Source organism: Lutra lutra, chromosome 12 (assembly GCF_902655055.1).
Source record: "Lutra lutra chromosome 12, mLutLut1.2, whole genome shotgun sequence".
Lineage (NCBI taxonomy): Eukaryota > Metazoa > Chordata > Mammalia > Carnivora > Mustelidae > Lutra > Lutra lutra.
Window position 1 is genome coordinate 45,860,440 of NC_062289.1, and position 19,198 is coordinate 45,879,637.

Below are 19,198 nucleotides of genomic sequence, written 5' to 3' on the forward strand. Positions count from 1 at the left end.
GTACCTGGCACAGGAGAATGTTTAATTAGGCATGGGTGGTTAGGCAATGTAACTTCAAATTACCGCACCTTCTAAAAGGCTTCCCAGGGCCATAACAACACATTCCTCTCTTCCTGAAGTCCTCCCATTTTTATTTCACCAGGGTTGGAATCCTTTCAAGGGTCCTGCCTGCAATATATTCATTGAGTATGTGATGTCCTCCCATCACTATAATGTTTAACCAGGGGCAAAGAAATGAGCAAATTGGCTTCTACAACAAGTGCGAAATTAGATGATTCCTCTCCCTACTCCCAATTTCTGATATTTGCCACAAAGTCTGCAAATTAACACAGCTCAACAAGCATGTATTAAGTCTTAACCATAGGCAAGCTGTAGAAACAAAGTTGAAAGAGAGGTAAATCCCAGCCCTCCCTTCCTGAAGAACTTCTAGTTTAGTAGTGAAAACAGACACGAAGCTTCACAGCATTAATCCCTATTGTAATTATGATTATTTTGGTTTAATGCCTGCCTTTTCACTACATGATAATGAGGACAAATCAGAGTCTGCTCTTTACCACTATATCGCTAACATCTAACAGTGTCTGCCACTTAAAGCACTCAATATTTATCAAATATTTATTGTCAAATATTGTTTCAAAGGCATCAAGGATTCACAGTGTGCTCACTGTAAGACAGTAGGGTAACACGAAGACCCTGCCCTTTATTTTGTATGTTGGGTATGCATGTGTTGAAAGCGATTCCTTCAGTGGGAGCTGATCGTTATCAAAATTGTGGGGTTCTTTTTCAAAAGTAATCAAAATTTTGTTTATCAGGCCTTCCACTTGGGAATCACCTTTGCTTCTGGAAAGTTCAGAGGAGCCAAGAAGTGACAGGTAACAAGTATTTGTTTTTGATTCTAAGGTTTAAAGAGGAAGGGTATAGTATGACTCTAAGTCAAGAATGATAGTACACCAAAACAAAACAAGAAGAGTACAGGGAGCCACAAGATTCCATGGTTCCAATGATACCAGAAAGGCAGTCAGGGTAATGTCAGAGTGGAATATAGATTGTCCATCTGCCTAGAAAATGCCCTGCAGTCTTTTTGTCTGAGGAAGTGAAGTGAACCAGCAGCAGGCCACAGGAATTTCATACAAGACAAGAGGAATACCAGCGCGGTGGCTTTGTTAAGGTCTTTGTATCTCTTAAAATTCTGACTCTGCTTTTTACTTTTCCCTTGCTTCAGAACACCACAACCACCAATGGCTGAGATCTTCATATGATAGCTGTTTATCCAAACTGATTCTTTTCTTTACTTTCTACCCTGAGCTTTTCATTCCTCTGCAAAAACTTAAACTCTTTCTTGTTTTCAAAAAGAACAACAAAAAAAGAGAAAAAAGACAAAGCTCTGAAATAATAAGATATGTAGGCTTTTGTTTTTATGCCTATTAATATCCTATGTTTTCAAAAATATAACCTCATTACAGGCATTAAGCACATTGTTTTTGTAGGCCCTCTCTGTGGACAGGGATCACTTTTTATATTTCTTTTGTTACTCCCAATAAGCTTGGTTCAATGCCAACCGCATAGTAAGCACTGGGACAGCCAAGGGAACATGTAACAAATCTAATACACTGGACACTCTTACGATAAAATAAAAATTGAAACCAAGATTTTTATGTATTCATTTCTGTCCTTGTTTTCCTATATATAGTACCCTATTCAGATGCCCTTATAAGCCCTTACCAGACTTTATTTTAGCTGCCTATTTAGATTAGGTCTTTAATACCTTCCATGAAAAAATAACATACTGCAACTTTAAAAATGACAGAAGTAAAATAAATAATGATGAATGTTTAAAAATGAAGAAGGCTCTGGTAAAATACTGGCAATTAATCAATATAAGATGTTTTTATCATTCATCTAGAAGTACAACTCAAGATTCAATTTATTTTGCAATAGCTATCTCTGTACCTGATAGTCAATACTCAAACATCAACAAATTATTAATTTTTATTTAATTTTTTTATAAACTACTAATTTTTTTAAATTACACTTTTTTTTCTTAAATTTACATAGATGAAGAAAAGTAACACACTAGACAAGTTATTAAGTATAGTCTCAGGCTTATGTGGAATTACGACTGCTTTCAAAAATTACTGAAATGTCTTTTCAAAGAAAATCTTCATACAGAGATATGTTTGTCGATATAGCGGACTGTAGACAGCCACAAATGTGGCATCCTCAAAACAGCACATAACTAGTAAATGTAATGCCACAAACCAACTTATTCCTTTAAAACTTCACTAAGTAATTCCAAGGAGTACAAAGAACATTACAGGCTTCTAATGTTCATCCTAAGAATTAGGTAGTCTTCTTGGATTTTTTCTTCTCTGCTTCTTCCTTTTCCTTTTCTATTTCAGTTACTTGTAATTCAATTTCTTTGGCACTAAACATCTGAAAATATTTTAAAAAACAATTTCAATTATACCAGTAATTTCTAAATATTTCCAATATGAAGAAACCAATTATATTTTATACATTTCTATTTTCTATTTAAACTTTAATTTTATATCTTCAAACATATAATGAAGTAAATATAAGCAAAATACTTGTAACAAATATGGACAAAATCTGAACTCTATGATATTTCCACTATTGTGCTAAAAAAGCAGGGCAAAGTGTTATATTGCATTACATATCCCTTATATGCATATAATTCTGAAAACATTTTAATGCCAGCTTATTCTGTTCATGAGCAAGTAACTCATTATTGAAGTCCCCTCTGCACGCCACTGTATGATTATCTGATAGGGTATCAGCCATCAGAATAGCCAGAGAGTAGGGAAAAGATGACTTACACTGCTTTGTTTATAATTCCCTCACTAAGTGTAAAGCAAAAATAGCTTTTAGTTTATATAAATAAATTTTATTATATTTAAAATTAAAGATGTGAGCAACTTGCTCAAGGTCATACTATTAAACATATCAATTTGCTGGAACTTAGGTCTGTCTAACTCTAAACTTAAACCCAGGTCTATCCAGTTCAAAGGCCATGCCCTATCTGCCACACAGCGTTTCCTGAAACAGCACGGGGGAGGGAGTCTAACTTTTCGGCCAGTGCATCTATTATCCTGCCACGCATCAGTAAGAAATATATGCATGACTGGGTGGGTTTGACCATTTGGGTATATATGTATGTGCTGGAGCTGGAGAGGTAACCCTGGCCTCATTGGTTTTGTGTCCTTGTGCTGTGGCGTGTCTGTTCTGAGACCCTAGACAGCAGGGGTGACAGCATGGCCCAGTTCTCATCTCCATACATTGTGCTCAGCATCATGGTTATTTTTCTGGGGCTGTGCAGGGGCAGAACCTACACCTCTCTCACCGTTTCTTTCATTCCTTATATTCCCATCTACTGTGGCTAATAAACGGTGGGAATGTGGTATCCAACAAGGCAATTATGCAACTCAGAAAACAAAAACCCCACCGCTCCATCCAACACTGATTTTAACACTATTTCCTCTTGAAGTATTTCCTTCAAAACAAACGTATATGTAAAATTATCCTTTTTGGTACACTTTTCATATAGTTTCCCATGCTTTAACTGCTTTTTACACTCTCAGATAGACAGCTGGCAGACTGCACTGTATATAGTCCTACCTGAGGAACAAGCATGAACCACATTTCAGATGTTCTCTACCAGTGAGTCCTCTGTCATAGTACTCTGGACCATTTATTTTGTGGTTCATTGGTTTTAACCCATAGTAGCTAACAAAGGGTACACAAAGAATAATGCCAGTCTTGCCACAAAGAAATACAGAAAGATTATCACAGTAGGTATTAAAATTTAAGTCTTACAGAGGCTCAAGGCACTTTTTTTTTTAAAGGTTTTTATTTATTTGAGAGAAAGATATTGAGAGAGAGACCAGAGAGAGAGAGCAAGAGGGAGAAGCAAACTCTCCGCTGAGCAGAGAGTCCAATGGGGGCTTGATCCCAGGATGCTGAGATCGTGACCTGAGCTGAAGGCAGATGCTCATGTGCCCCTCAAGGCATTTTTAAATAAAAAGTAGAGAAAATAGATTTTTTAAAAAACAGTAGAAAATAGATTAAAAAAAAAAAAGTCAAGGGGTGGAGGTTTTTTGACATAATGAAAGCTAACACTATGCTAGAAGCCTAGAGGCCCGACAGTTATACACACGATAGCTGAACGACACCGCCAGGAAGTATATCTTGATTTCAAAAGATCTAGAAAGATAGGGAGATGAACTGCTCTTTATAGGAATACCTTGTTTTGATTGTGCTTTGCAGATTCTACATTATTTATAAGTTGCTGGGCTTTTTTTCTTTTTTAAGTAAGCTCTCTGCCCAACATGGGGCTTGAGCCCAGGACCCCGAGATCAAGAGTTGCATGCTTTCCCGACTCAGCCAGCCAGGTGCCCCTGTGCTTATTACAAATTGAAGGTCTTTGGCAACCCTAGGTCGATCAAGTTTATTAGCACCATTTTCCCAACAGCATTTGCTTACTTTGTATCTGTTTCACATTTTGGTAATTCTTGCAATATTTCAAATTTTTTCATTACTATTATATTTGTTATGGTGATCCGTGATCAGTAATTATGACTCACTGATAGCTCAAATGCTGGTTAGCATTTTTTAGCACTGTATTTTTAAATTACGTACATTTTTAAGATAATGCACAGAGACAACGGTATAGTATAAACATAACTTTTATATGTATTGGGAAACCAAAAAATTCATTTGACTTGCTTTATTGCAATATTGGTTTAATAGTGGTGGTTGGAACTGAATCCTCAGTATCTCCAAGGTATGCTGTATGTGGAGCTGGGAATAAATGTCCATAGACAATGTATATACTAATCCCATATATGACTGACTCAGTGGGGGTTCCTACTTAGAAGAATATATACTAAATGGGGTAAGCCAACATATAAATCTCAGCTCCTCTAAGTCTTCACAAAGGCCCAGAGATAGGTAACTGCTTGCAATAAACACATACAAATTAGTGAACATTAGTCTGTAGAAACAAAACAGATTACATCAGAATGTCAGTTGTGGGATCCTAAAGGGGTTTTCAGGCTTTTAATGAAGACTCACAGATGTCAACATTTTGACAAGATTCAACTGTTGTCAAATTACTTTATATTACAGATGTTTTTTCCTCTTTGGTTAATGACTTACTTTCAAAGGCTGGTTTCTTCTTATTACAGCAAGTTCAATGTTTTTTCCACCAGACTGGACAACCTAATGTAGAATAAGCACAATATTAAAATTACTTCAGCAAATCTTATTTTTAGTAAGGAAGTAGATAAGAACAGATCTTCTCTCCCCATGTTCTTCTGACTATGCTTTATTAGATCACTTACTTCTAGCAAAGCTCTTATTGCTAATTTGATAGCCTCATTGTCGTTTGCTATAGCATCTTCTGTGTAATTTTTTTCTAGAAATTCTCGGACAGTTTTAGCACTTCGGCCTATTGCATTTGCCTTGAAAAATAAAAGATAATTATTAATACCATTGCAATATGAAAGAATTTATGGTTACTCAGTGAAGTTTAAAGTTTATGGAGATATTTCTTAGTATAATTACCAAATGAAAATTTAGTTTTGAAAACTTAGCAAACATTTCACAGTTCATTCTGTTACTATGTGAATGATCCATAATGGTGGCGTGACTTATCTTCAAACATCCCAGTGCCTCGTCCTGGTCAATGCCTTCTACTACTTTAATGGCTCCCAAGTCCTTGATAACCAGGGAAGACTGAAAGAGTTGAAATTCAAAAGATGTACAGAGGAAAGGAGGTAGGACTTTGCAATATAGTACCAAAGGAAGAAAGAAAAAAGGATAAAAAGGACATCGACCTGAAGAAGAAAGCTGTTTGCATGAATAGGACTGTGTGCATCATTTTCTTAGAACTTAGAAGAAAGTGGTCACCTAATTATTGGTTCATTATCTTTGATTCTATAAGGGAGAAAAGATTCTTCCATTCTATTCTGCATTTTTCTTTGTTCTTTAGAAATTTTCATCAGATGCCCTGGCTTCATAGCCACAGGTGGTCTAAGGCATGTTCTTTTAATTCAGTCTAAATATCTAGGCAAGTATTAGTGATGATAATGAGGATGAGAATAGTAATTCTTATATAACAGAGCACTGATGTGCCAGGCACTATGCTAAGCATTTTACATGGATTATTTCATTTCCTTTAGCCATCACAAAAACAACTGAATAGTTACTATTATAAACTCCAATTCATGAATGAAGAAATGGGGGCTTGGAAAGGTTAAAATAAGCTTTATCAACCTCAGCACTATTAACATTTTGAGCTGAATATTTTTTTTTTTTTTTTGCTGTGGGGGTCTGTCCTGTGCACTGTAGGATGTTTAGCAGCCTCTATCCACTAGATGTTAGTAGCACTCCCCACCCCAGTTGTGACAACCAAACATGTCTCTTAGGGGGTACAAAATCACCCCTATTTGTGAACCAGTGTTTTAAATAATCTTGCCCAAGATCACAGAGGGGATAGATAGAAGAGCTGAGCTTTGAAACCAGGTAGTTGGAATTGACACTCCAAGCTCTGACCTCTAGATGCTATGCTGCCACATGCCCCTTTGCTATGATGACTTTAGAGAGAGGAAAGAACCAGCAGAAAGGCCCATCCTTGTGCTCAAGGATCCTGGCATTGAATAAGGGAATGTCTCAGTTCTAACTGGTTATGGTTAATATTATGATTATAGGAAAGAGATCACAAAAGAGATGTTAGGAAGTGAGCATGAAAGCATGCATACCTTTTGTACTACATGACAGTGTATTGTTCTGGTGAGCAGAATATTATTTTTACTTCACAGAACTTTTTCTATTCCTTTATATTTCAGAGGGTTAAAAAAACAGCTGTGAAGTTTTAAATTAAAATTTGTAGCTTTGAAATTTCACTAAGATCAAAGGTAAAGACTTCAGACTAGTATGACTTTGAAGTATTATTTGCTACTAGCTTTTCGGGGGTAACTAGTTGTTTCCCAGAGAGGAAGGATATAAGGTAGGGGTTTATCCAGAAATCTCAATGAATCCTTAGAAGGTTACCTTATAAATTTCTGGTGACTTTCCTGTCCAATTCTTCTAATTGGCAATGTAAAATTCTTTAATTCTTACCTACTTGACTGATTTCCTAAAATCTTCTTACCTCCAAATCCATCACAACAGACTCTTAGTTTTTGCAATGTTTTTTCCTGCATGCCTATAATTAATGATAATTTTCTATGGCAAAGATTATTAGCAGCCATCCCCAATATCCATTCTTCCTTTGTGACAGAACACTAGGCAATATGTCTGCTGAAAAGTATCATTTCCTAGTCTTCGTTACCAATAGGAATATACAAGTGGAAAAAAATGGGTAGAACTCGTGAAACCTTTATTGCCTGGAATGCAGACAGGTTGGCTAGAGATTTAGCAGCCACTCTGAGCACACGGGCAAAGACTAAGATAATAAGAGACAAATAACAGCAACTGTCTACCTTTAAACTTCTCGTTAAATGTAAATTGTTATGTGTTAAGAATCATCTCATCTCTGTTGTTCGGAGCCAGAATACCTCACAGGTAAATCTTTGTATATCTTAAAGATATACAGAACAAAAACTGATGGGGCACCTACCTGGTTGGCTCAGTTGGTTAAGTGTCTGCCTTTGGCTCAGGTCATGAATGATCTCAGGGTTCTGGGATGGCACAGTGCTAGACTCCCTGCTTAGTGGGGAGTTTGCTACTCCCTCTACCTCTGCCCCTCCCAGGGTTGTACACATTCTCTCTCTCTCTCTTTCTCAAGTAAAATAAATAAGATCTTCAAAAAAAAAAAAAAAGATTAAAAATTGATGGGGCACCTGGGTGGCTTAGTGGGTTAAGCATCTGCCTTTGGCTCAGGTCATGATCCCAGGGTCCTGGGATGGAGCCCCACATTAGGCTCTCTGCTCAAGGGGGAGCCTGCTTCCCACCCCCTCCTCCCTGCCTGCTGCTCTGCCTACTTGTGATCTCTGTCAAATTAATAAATAAAATCTTTAAAAAAAAAGATTTAAAATTAATAAAGAAGACCACTTTGGCAGGAATACTTTATTTACTATTAGAATTTCTTAGCCGATGAGTAGTACAATGGTTACATTTTGTGTGGTCTTCTACACAAAGTATGAAAGCCTGATGATTTTTGACCTTTCCTAGCTCTTTTAAATCCACTCCAATCAAGCTTTATCACTATGAGATGTCTTGTCAAGGTCAGCCATGACCTGCCCATCACCCTATCCAATCATTTCACTTTTTACCTGACCCATCAGTGGCTGTAGCTCAGCTGATCAACTCTTCTTGGAATACCGTTTCCACTTTTGATCCTGGACATCCCTCCTCTGGGTTCTCCTTCTTCATAGACTATGCTGGATCCTACCCCACCTTCCATTGGTCCAATACTGATCTGTATCAGGTCTTGCCTGGATTATTATTTGACACAGCCTCCTAACTTGTTTGCCTGCTTCTACCCTACTGTACAGTCTGTTCTCAATGCAGCAGCCACACAGATCCTTTAAAAATAGTTAAGTCAGATCATGTTACTTTAATATGCCAAAACCTCAAATGGCTTTCTATATCATTCTTCTTATTTTTAAAATTATTTTTAAATATTTTTTTATTTGAGAGAAAGCAAGCACAAGCAGGGGTGGGTATGCGAAGGGGGAGGTAGAGGGAGAAGCATACTCCCCACTGAGCAGGGAGCCTGATGCAGGGCTCAATCCCAGGACCCTGGGATCATAACCTGAGCCAAAGGCAGACGCTTAACTGACTGAGCCACCCAGCTGCCACTACATCACTCTCTTTAATATCCAAGTACTATCCGTGGCCTTCAGATCCGACAAGATCTATCCCCTCCTACCTCTGTTACTCATCCTTCATGACTATCTTTCTGGATTCACCACAACACAGTCATATGCTCCACACAGAGCTTGATATCCTGTAGATATGGAACATACTCCCATTTTGGAATTTCACCCTGATTGGTTCCTCTGTTTGGAATACCACAGAAATAAGTACCTGGCCTGCTTCTTCACTTTCTCCAGGCCTCTTTAAATATCACCTTTTCAAAGGTGCTTTCCCTGACTACTTTACCTACCAATCACACTCTATCCTCCTAACCTCGATCTCTTTTTCCCCCCATAGGACTTATATTACATAAACATCATCTGTACCTTTTTTTGTCACCTCTGTATCCCCAAACCTAGAACAATATTTGATACATAACTCAAATATGTATAGACTGAATATTTGTTAAATTATAGACTATTAATACATTTTACTTTGTAACTTTTGACGGTAATTATCTTTGGGAATCCTACACTATGATATCCCTAAGTACGGAGATATCAACTCACATGCTTACTGCTCTGGTACTCAATTCCTTCTTCATTTCTGGCCCCTTAGGATTTTCTGTCTTTTTCATGAGTTTCAGCTATGCATTAAAAACATGTTAATGATCATTCTGGCTTTTTGCATGGTTATAGCAGGAGAATTTTTGATTAATTCAATTTAATGTAATGTGACAAACCCCAGAACCTCTTACTCCACATAAAAAAAAAAAAAAAAAAGCTTCTGCAATATGAAAACATATGAAGAAGAAAAAATATTTCAAATAGTGTCCCCTCACTACTGGTCTGGATACTGCCAGAACTACTGGGCTAATTGATTTTTTTTTAAGATTTTATTTATTTATTTGAGATAGAGAGCAAGAGTGAGAGAGAGAGAGAGAGAGAGAGAGAATGAGTTTGGGGTGGGGGGAGGTAGGGCTGGAGGGAGAGGAAAAAGCAGGCTCTCCACCAAGCAAGGCAACTGGCTTGGGCTTGATCCCAGGCCCATGATCCCTGGGATCATGACCTGAGCCGAAGACAGATGCTCAACTGCCTGAGCCACCCAGGCACCCATGAGCTACTAACTGATTTCTTGAGACTCTTCTGTTATGGAAGGCAGCTGTATGCCCTCAGGAGAAGAGAAACTGACTCTGGATAGGAGTTTCCCTTCCCTGTACCAAATGGCCCACCTTCTGTGAACTTGCCGAGTGCTTTCTTCACCATCATGATATCCTACAAAACACTGCTGGTGACCAAGGAGGAAGTGAGAGAATACACTTATGGCCATGGGATTCACTGGTTTATGTTTCATGTTCTCTGATTCTAAAGAAGCCAACCTGGTAAAAATGGGAAATGGCCAAATGAAGACTCAGTTATAGAGTAGACTCTTATGGAGCTAAGATCCTGTATGTGCCCTGACATGAGAACCAGTAACTTCCTTCTTTCATAGCCACAGGTCTAGGAATCAAAGGATACCTGTCTCATTAAACCCCTAATGGGGCACCAATAACATTTTTGCCTCTTGGGTTGTATTAAAGGTTCCCAAGTTGGTGGGGTGGTGGGGAAGGGAGAAGAGGCAGTGTTCTGCTAGGGGATATAACAATGTCACTGGACTAGAAGCTGAGACTGCCTGTTGGCAGTTTTGGACACCTCCTGCCTTTGAACCAGTAGGCAAATAATGGGTTACTGTGAGGATGGTATGATTTATTCTGATTATTAAGGGAAATAAAGTAACTATTATACAATGGGACTGGGGAGGAGAGTCTGGAACTCTCTTTATATTCTCATGTGAAGTGAAAAAAAGCTAATGGAAGGCTCTATAATCTATTAAGGCAGAATATGTAATGGACCATAATCTTAAAAAAAAAAAAGTTTGTGTTAAATGCCCGATAAAGAACCCCAACAAACCAAAGAGCTAGTATCAGTGATTTCTGTTCTCATTTCTGCTACAGGTCATGTGGCCAGTTTATATTTTGATTTTCTATTTCTACTACCCATTTCACATGTCCTCTATCTGTACCTTGTAAAACTACATCCTAGCACTACAAAGTATTGTCACCGCATGGTACCACAGCCGTGTCCTCAATAGCCCATTGTATCACTTTATCAGGCCTGGTATACTAGTAGGTCAGAGTAAAAAACAAAACATAGAAATGAAAAAAAAAAAAAAACTAAAAAACCTGATCTCATGGCTAAAGTGCTATATATAGTCTCCCCCAAACAGAAATTAAGCCAGAAGATTTTTTCTATTTTTCAAGACTAGATATCAGAATAAGCTTGATGTAATAGAAGGAACACTGTACTAATAAAGCAGAAGACCCTGAGTTCTTCTTTTTTTAAAAATTTAATTCTTTTATATTTTTATAAACATATAATGTATTTTTATCCCCAGGGGTACAGGTCTGTGAATCGCCAGGTTTATACACTTCACAGCACTCGCCATAGCACACACCCTCCCCAATGTCCATAACCCCACCACCCACTCCCGACCCTCCTTCCCATAGCAACCCTCAATTTGTTTTGTGAGATTAAGAGTCACTTATGGTTTATTTCCCTCCTGATCCCATCTTGTTTCATTTATAGAAGACCCTGAGTTCTAATGACAGCTTTGCTATTAACTAGTGGTGTGAACTTAAAAAAAAAAAAAAAATCACTTAACTCCTGAGTCTCGTGTACCAAATATGTAAAATAAAAAAGTTTTCAGATGTCTTTTGTTATAGATTTTTTTAAAGCTTCATTTGACTTCAACAAAAATCTCACAATAAAGTACAATATGTGAAATCAGTTAAATGATGATACATGGCCTTCACACACCACAGCAATGCATAGTTTCAGACCTAGATGATCAATACCCAACAAAATTCCATAGTTTGGGGGAGCCTGGGTGGCTCAATTGGTTAAGTGTCTGCCTTCAGCTCATGTCATGATCTTGGGACTGTGGGATCAAGCCCCATGTTGGGCTCCCTGTTCAGCGGGGAGTCTGCTTCTTCCTCTCTCTTTGAGGCTCCCCCTGCTTGTACTCTCTCTCTAATAAATAAAAATAAAAATAAAAATAATTGAAAAATAAAAATTCCATAATTTTCCTAACTAGTTGATTTTAAAATAAAATAAAATGGTTCTCAGTATGACCCTAGGGAACAATCAAATTAAAATGGAAAATTATGTAAACTTGGAAATTATTGTTATGATATTGAAATGAAGTATAATGATGTAATGATTAATACAAACAGAAGATGGCACACTTTAAAATATTTAGAGAAAGACTGAGGGTAGTAACTTTTTTGGTTCAAGGTATAGATTTAGGAGGCATAAGAAATCTAATACATGTAAAAGATTTCTTAAACTGGCACAAAAAAGTCTGGTATCTGCAGTAGGTAAATTCATAGTTTCTTATTACCAATTAGTTTGTCTAGTTAGCTTAAAAGAAGATGTGCAGCTACCAGTATCCAGATATTTGTGGCAAAAATATAATCCACTGTTTTACTGGCCTGATTAGTTGGTTTATAAAACAGTATGAGTGTGGTCAGCTCAAATCAATTCCTTTAGTTAATACAGGCATAAAGACCAAGGCAATACTTCCCATTAATTTATATGGCTTTTAATAACAGTAAAATAAACACTTCATGAAATTATTCAAAGCCTGGGTATTTAAACTTTTTAAAAAAACATTTATAAATTTGAGAGAGAGCAAGAGAGAGTGAGAACGAGTGGGGGTTGGGGCAGAGGGAGAAGAGGAGGCAGGCTCCTTGCTGAGCACGGAACCAACGCAAGGCTCACTCCCAGGACTCTGGGATCATGACCTAAGCCAAAGGCAGACATTTAACTGACTGAGTCACCCAGGCACCCCTTTAAACTTTTAATAAACTAAAAATTATTCATATTCTATAATGTATTTCTATTTTTATATATGAGAATATACAAAAATTTGTTTCTGGAAATTGCTACTAGTTTCCTTAGACCCTAGACTTTTGTATTAGATTTGAGTGTACCATTAAACAGATTATTGGGGTACTGAAAGAAGAATAATAACATGCAGAAAACAAGATATTCTAGGAATGATTTGGGAACAATTGTAATGTATTGCCATATTAATAGAGATTCATAGTTTGGGGTACTCTAACTCTCCTAGAATAGAGAATGCATTAAATATTTCACTGTGGGGTTTAAATGCTCATTCAATTCTGTATTAAAAGCAGAAAGACTATTTCTACTCAAAGCAAGTATCTGTATGAGGCAGTACTTATTTGGAAGAATGAATGATGATAGGAATTAGATATATCTCTTATTTGGCCATTTATATATACTTAGGTTTGTCACATCTTTTCAAAAGAAGACCCTGTGACTAATAAACCAAAGTGTTGGGGTGCCTGGGTGGCTCAGTCAGTTAAATGTCCACCTTTGGCTCGGGTCATGATCCCAGCATCATGGGACTGAGTCCTGCATCAGGCTCTCTGCTCCTTGGGGAGCCTAACTCTCCCTCTGCCTGCTCCCCCTTCTTGTGCTCTCTTTCTTTCTCTCTGTCAGTTAAATAAAATATTAAAAAAAAAAAAAAACCAAAGTGTTTTTCTATCCATCAAAACATCATAGTTGCTGACTAGCTAAATAGTTATGTAAAGTTTGTACCATCATCAATACTTTAATGCAACGTAATTTTTTTGTCCTGTCCCTGAAAGTGATAAAACATTTACTGTGAATATATGTATTCAACTTCTAAAATGCATTAACAAATTCATGACTTACCTTCCAAGCATGGTACGTACCAGAGGGATCAGTCTGATATAATCTTGGGATACCATCGTCATCGAAACCTACAATTAAGGCAGAAATGCCAAAAGGTCTTCGTCCATTGCTTTGTGTGTATTTCTGAAAAATAAAATGTTTTTTTTTTTTTTTTAAAGATTTATTTATTATTTGCTTGACAGACAGAGACCACAAGTAGGCAGAAAGAGAGGAGGAAGCCGGCTCCCCGCTGAGTGGAGAGCCCAATGTGGGGCTCTATCCCAGGACCCTGGGACCACGACCGGAGCAGAAGGCAGAGGCTTTAACCCACTGAGCCACCCAGGCGCCCCTAAAATGTTTTTATAATTACTTTCTGTATAAGGCCATACAAAGAATGACACTATTATCAACTAAGAAATTTTGATAGCAGGGGCGCCTGTGTGGCTCAGTTAACTGAGTGTCTGCCTTCAGCTCAGGTCATGAACTCTGGGTCCTGGGATCAAGACCCATGTAGGGGTCCTTGCTGAGTGGGGAGTCTGCTTCTCCATCTCCCTCTGCCCCCTGCCTGCTTCTGCTCTCTTTCCCCCAAATAAATAAGTAATCTTAAAAAAATTTTTTTAATAGTAAAGTATTCCTGCTAAAATAATTTTTTCGATTCTTATTATGTATTTAAGATCCTCCTCCTGACTTTTTCTGTACTAACTTCAATCCATGATGAAATTTTAATGAAATTAATGTATATGGTGTTTAAAACAAAATAGTAACTTTGCTTATATAGGGTCTTAAAACTGTTGTCTTGTTTCTTTATATATTTTTTGGTAACATAACTGGATTATAATCTTGTTAATATAGCAGAGAACTGTATATGTACACCATTTTGGTTCCTACCTAGTAAAGCTGATTTTGGTGAGCTGTACTTTGGAAGTGAGTTCTTGGGGCTGACTTTGAGAGACACAATAAATGTTACCATTATAATCAATATTCTTACTTGATACTATTATTATCAAATATATTCTGTTCCCTATATACTAAGTTATCTCTACAGAAAACTCAACTAAGACATTTCTTGAACAAGGAAACCTTTTGTCTCTTTAGAAGAAAACACATTTTTTTTCTTCCCAGACAGCAGGGCACTGGAAACCAATTGTATTTCTTTTTACTTTAGTGCCAAGAACTTCCTGGATTGTGCTCCAAAGAGTGGAATTCACACTAATTCTAAGACTGGTGCTCCTAGAAGTTGTACCTAGGGCAGCCCTGACAGAAAGCTCAAACTTACACCTTTTTTTCCATTTTTATATTTTATTATTATGTATTTTTATTAGGACCTCAAATTTTGAATGCAAACAGTTGGGCTACAAATGTAAATAATTCTTAAAGAACAGGGTTTATTTGTCTTCATTCTTCTGTATTTCCCAATATTCCTAGTTCACACAGAGGTATGAAATAGATGCTTTGTAAATATACCTCAGAGAAGAGACCCTTTTATTTGTTTAATCAACCATGTTTTTTTTTCTTTAATGAAAAAGTACTTGCCCAGGCTTAAAATAATTTAAAAGTACAAAAGGTGTACATAAAGGATCTCTTTTGTTGCAGAGCCCCAGATCCCTTCCCAGTAGCAATCACACTGCTACAGGTTTACAATATTAAATGTTCTATGCGGGAGTCTTTATTCTTCGAGAAGAAAAACTAAAAACCACAATTGGGAACCTCGTATACACAGTGTTCTACACCTTGCTTTTTTGGTGAATATAGTGTGGAGCTCAGCAGGAAGCTTGAACTCAGGACCCTGAGATCAAGTCCTGAGCTGAGATCAAGAGGTGGATGCTTAGCCTACTAAGCCATGCATGCGCCCCAGTGGATACCCTTTTAACTTAACAAAGCAAATAAAAAGGTAAAGTAGAATAATATAAAAATGTTGGACTTCCTTGCAACATAAATTTAAAAAAAAACAAGATACCTTTTTATAAGTATATAATTTAAAACTTTAGTATCTAGAATATATATAATTTATTTTAAAAATCTCTACATGGACAAATGGCAAAATCCATGCCGGAAAGTGTTCTAAATGCTTTAAATGTATTAAACCATTTAATCTGTAATGCAACTCAACAAAGTAGGTATTATTTTAATGTTTATTCTATAAATAAGAAAATTAAGACAAAACAGGCTAAATAGTATGCTCACAACACTAACTAGGAAGTAACAAACCCAGGATTCAAAACACCCAAATTCTGGCTCTTGGAGGCACATTCTTAACCACCAGAGTGCCTGTCAAAAGGACAGATAGTTTACACTAGAAGAAATGAAAATAGCAAACCAACATGTGGGGGAAAAAAAAATCAACCACACTACTAATTATAAAATACAAATTAAAACAACTATTACAGTACTATGTTATACTTATTTGCTAAATAAAAAAAAAAAAAGAAAACCCTAAGCTGATGATCCTTCAGGGATACATTTATGCCTTGCTGGTTGCACAATAAAAATTGGTTCAATCTTTTTAGCAAGCAATTTAGCTACATATAACAAGAGTCTTAAAACCAATTACAATCTCTAATCTAGTAATTTCTTACTGAAAATTAATTTAACAATATAATTCAAAAAAGAAAAACAAAGGCCATGGCAAAGATAGAGTAATGTTATTAAAGTACTAAATTGAGAAAGAGAATGAGAAATGGAAAGAAACTGGAAGCAATCTAAATAATTACCAGTGAACAACTGGAAACAGTATTATATAGTTAGTAAGAATGAGAAGTATGCATAAGGATTATGCTGACAAATGTAAAGTACACATAAAAGATAGAGAACAAATAACTTATATATATTATGATTATACTTAATGTCAAACCATGTACCTGTGTATGAATTCAGAAATTATATCCAGAGGTTCCTGGGTGGCTCAATAGGTTGAGCATCTGACTCTTTTTTTTTTTTTTTTAAGATTTTATTTATTTGTCAGAGAGAGAGGGAGAGAGAGCGAGCACAGGCAGACAGAATGGCAGGCAGAGGCAGAGGGAGAAGCAGGCTCCCTGCCGAGCAAGGAGCCCGATGCGGGACTCGATCCCAGGATGCTGGGATCATGACCTGAGCCGAAGGCAGCTGCTTAACCAACTGAGCCACCCAGGCGTCCCAAGCATCTGACTCTTGATTTCCCCTCAGGTTGTGATCTCAGTGTTGTGGACTGAGCCCTGCACTGGGCTGTGCTGAGTGTGGAGCCTGTTTAAGATTCTTTCTCTCCCTCTCCTTCTGTCCCCCTCCCATTGCATTCTTTCTCTGTCTCTCTCTAAAATAATAATAAATACAAAAAACTTAGGTTTTAAAAAAATAATAATAATAAATAAATCTTAAAACAAAACAAAACAAAACAGGTCATATCCAAACCTGCTCAGTTGTGGTTAGGTTTGTAGATAAAAGAACTATGGGCATTTCTTTAGTAAACATATTAAGAAAAAAAAAAGTTTTCATTACTGTTATCACTAGAGGTATAGAAATCCTCTTAAAATACAAGATTTATTGGGGCGCCTGGGTGGCTCAGTGGGTTGAGCCTCTGCCTTCAGCTTAGGTCATGATCCCAGAGTCATGGGATCAAGCCCCGTGTCGGGCTCTCTGCTGGGCAGGGAGCCTGCTTCCCCCCCTCTCTCTGCCTGCCTCTCTGCCTCTCTCCCTTGTGATCTCTGTCTGTTAAATAAATAAATTTAAAAAAAATATGAGATTTATTGCTCTTTGAAATTTTAATATAATTCTTAGAATTGATAGTAATTGAGATTTCTAATGCTCAAATCAATGCAGTCCACTGGAATAAGAGTATGAATATGAAGTAAGTGTGAGAAGGAATAAGGATTTTAGTAGATTTAATAGATTAAATGACTGGGAATATTGTAGTATTCCCATGACGGGAACCTTAATGATGTAAAAGAAGAAAACCTTTAGAAATCTGTTGGAATAGTGGCTTACCTGCTTTAAGGTTGCTATGAAGCGAGTTATATATTCTACAGTGACTGGGTCCTCGACTGTGAGCTTATGACTCTGGCACTCCACACGGGCTCTGTTTATTACTACTCTAGCATCAGCAGTCAGTCCTATAAAAGTAGGTAATACATTTTCAAAAAAGAATGACTCTTGTCAAAAGGGTTTTTTTCTCTTTAGCTACCATGAAATCTTTCTTATAATGTCCATTGTTTTTTCAATATACGTCCATTATAAATAATCTGCAAAACAGAATATCTCTCATCCAACAATTAATATTTAATCTAATGCATTCTTATTTACTTTGTAAAGAAACAGTTTTAGGGGTACCTGGGTGGCTCAGCCAGTTAAGCAACTGCCTTCGGCTCAGGTCATGATCCTGGACTCTCAGGATCAAGTCCCATCTCAGGCTCCCTGCTCAGTGGGAAGTCTGCTTCTCCCTCTGACCCTCCCCCTCTCATGCTCTCTCTCAAATAAATGAAATCTTTAAAAAAATGGTTTTAAAGAAAAATAAACACTAACGTTAAGTAAACTATTTCCGAAAGATCAAAATGGTTTAACTCACAGTAGTTGGTCTGTTTATTAGATTTTATTGAACATTTTCTAAAAATCTCTATAGTCATGTTTCTAAAAACTATTTTTGGGGAAGATATCAAAGGTAGACTGATCAAAGGCTGATGGTTTATCCTGGTTCCAAAATCAATATACTCATTATCAAACACATACCCATTGAATTCAAAGTGCATTCAATATAACTGTGACATGTGATTTCTATTAGCTTTTTGTCTAAGATTAAGGGTTTGAAAATCAAGAATATTAAAACAGAAAAAGAAAATAGTCTTCCTTTTGCCATACCAAAACCTCATGTAATTAATTTTCCACATTTCCATAAGGAATAGAATGTGATTCTATAAAAACAACAACTGTCCCAAAACTTAAATGCAACAGTTGCAAACATTTCTATTAAAGACTTCTCTGGCATTTGTCCTTTACATGGCCATTTTGTTTCTTTCCCCATTCTCTTAATAGCACACTGCCAGGAAAATGCATTCACAAAATCTCTGTAACAGTCATTTCTCAAATAATCATCAGTCTTTTGCATTCACAAACTCATTTTCCACTTCCACACCATTTCAAATTGTGTTTCTACAAATGGAAGAATTGTCAATCCCTGAAGATAATGAAGAACACTAAGAATCACCCCAATACTCACGGGTAGGGTGCAAATTTTAATTGGGTAGCTAAAGAGGGAGAAACTGATTCTATTCTCTCTGCAAAATATGAGAAGCGTCTGGCTGGCTCAGTTTGTAGAGCATGTGACTCTTCATCTTGGGGTTGTGAGTCTGAGCCCCATGTTGGGGGGACTCTACTTTTTAAAAACAGTTTTTAAAAGTTATTAGAAAATGTTATACAAGAGAAAGAAATGAGAAGAGATTCACTTTACCTATCCTACGGATTAAAAGCTACACTCAATTAGAAAATGTGATCCGAAAGGAGATTTCTAAGTTATTTCCCCTTTACAGTGTAAATATGATCCAAAACTACAGAAACATAGAAGCATATTTAAAAAGTAGTGATATAACTGATTCAAGAAAAAAATTAGTGATAAATTTGCCAAACCATATAAGTAATACATTTGTGTGATTGTG

At 36.8% G+C, this 19,198-nt stretch overlaps 1 protein-coding gene across 1 annotated transcript in view; it reads right to left on the minus strand.

Annotated features, from left to right (window-relative positions):
• Nucleotides 1–2,039: 2,039 nt before the first annotated feature.
• The window catches only part of PSMA8 (proteasome 20S subunit alpha 8), a 39,308-nt gene continuing 22,149 nt past the window's right edge, over nt 2,040–19,198 (minus strand). The window contains exons 3-7 of the mRNA XM_047697667.1: nt 17,538–17,662; nt 13,602–13,724; nt 5,361–5,480; nt 5,176–5,238; nt 2,040–2,433 (exon numbers count right to left, since the gene is read on the minus strand). Coding sequence (XP_047553623.1) covers nt 2,341–2,433; nt 5,176–5,238; nt 5,361–5,480; nt 13,602–13,724; nt 17,538–17,662 — 524 coding nt within the window. The 3' untranslated portion in view covers nt 2,040–2,340. The remainder of the gene's footprint in view (nt 2,434–5,175; nt 5,239–5,360; nt 5,481–13,601; nt 13,725–17,537; nt 17,663–19,198) is intronic.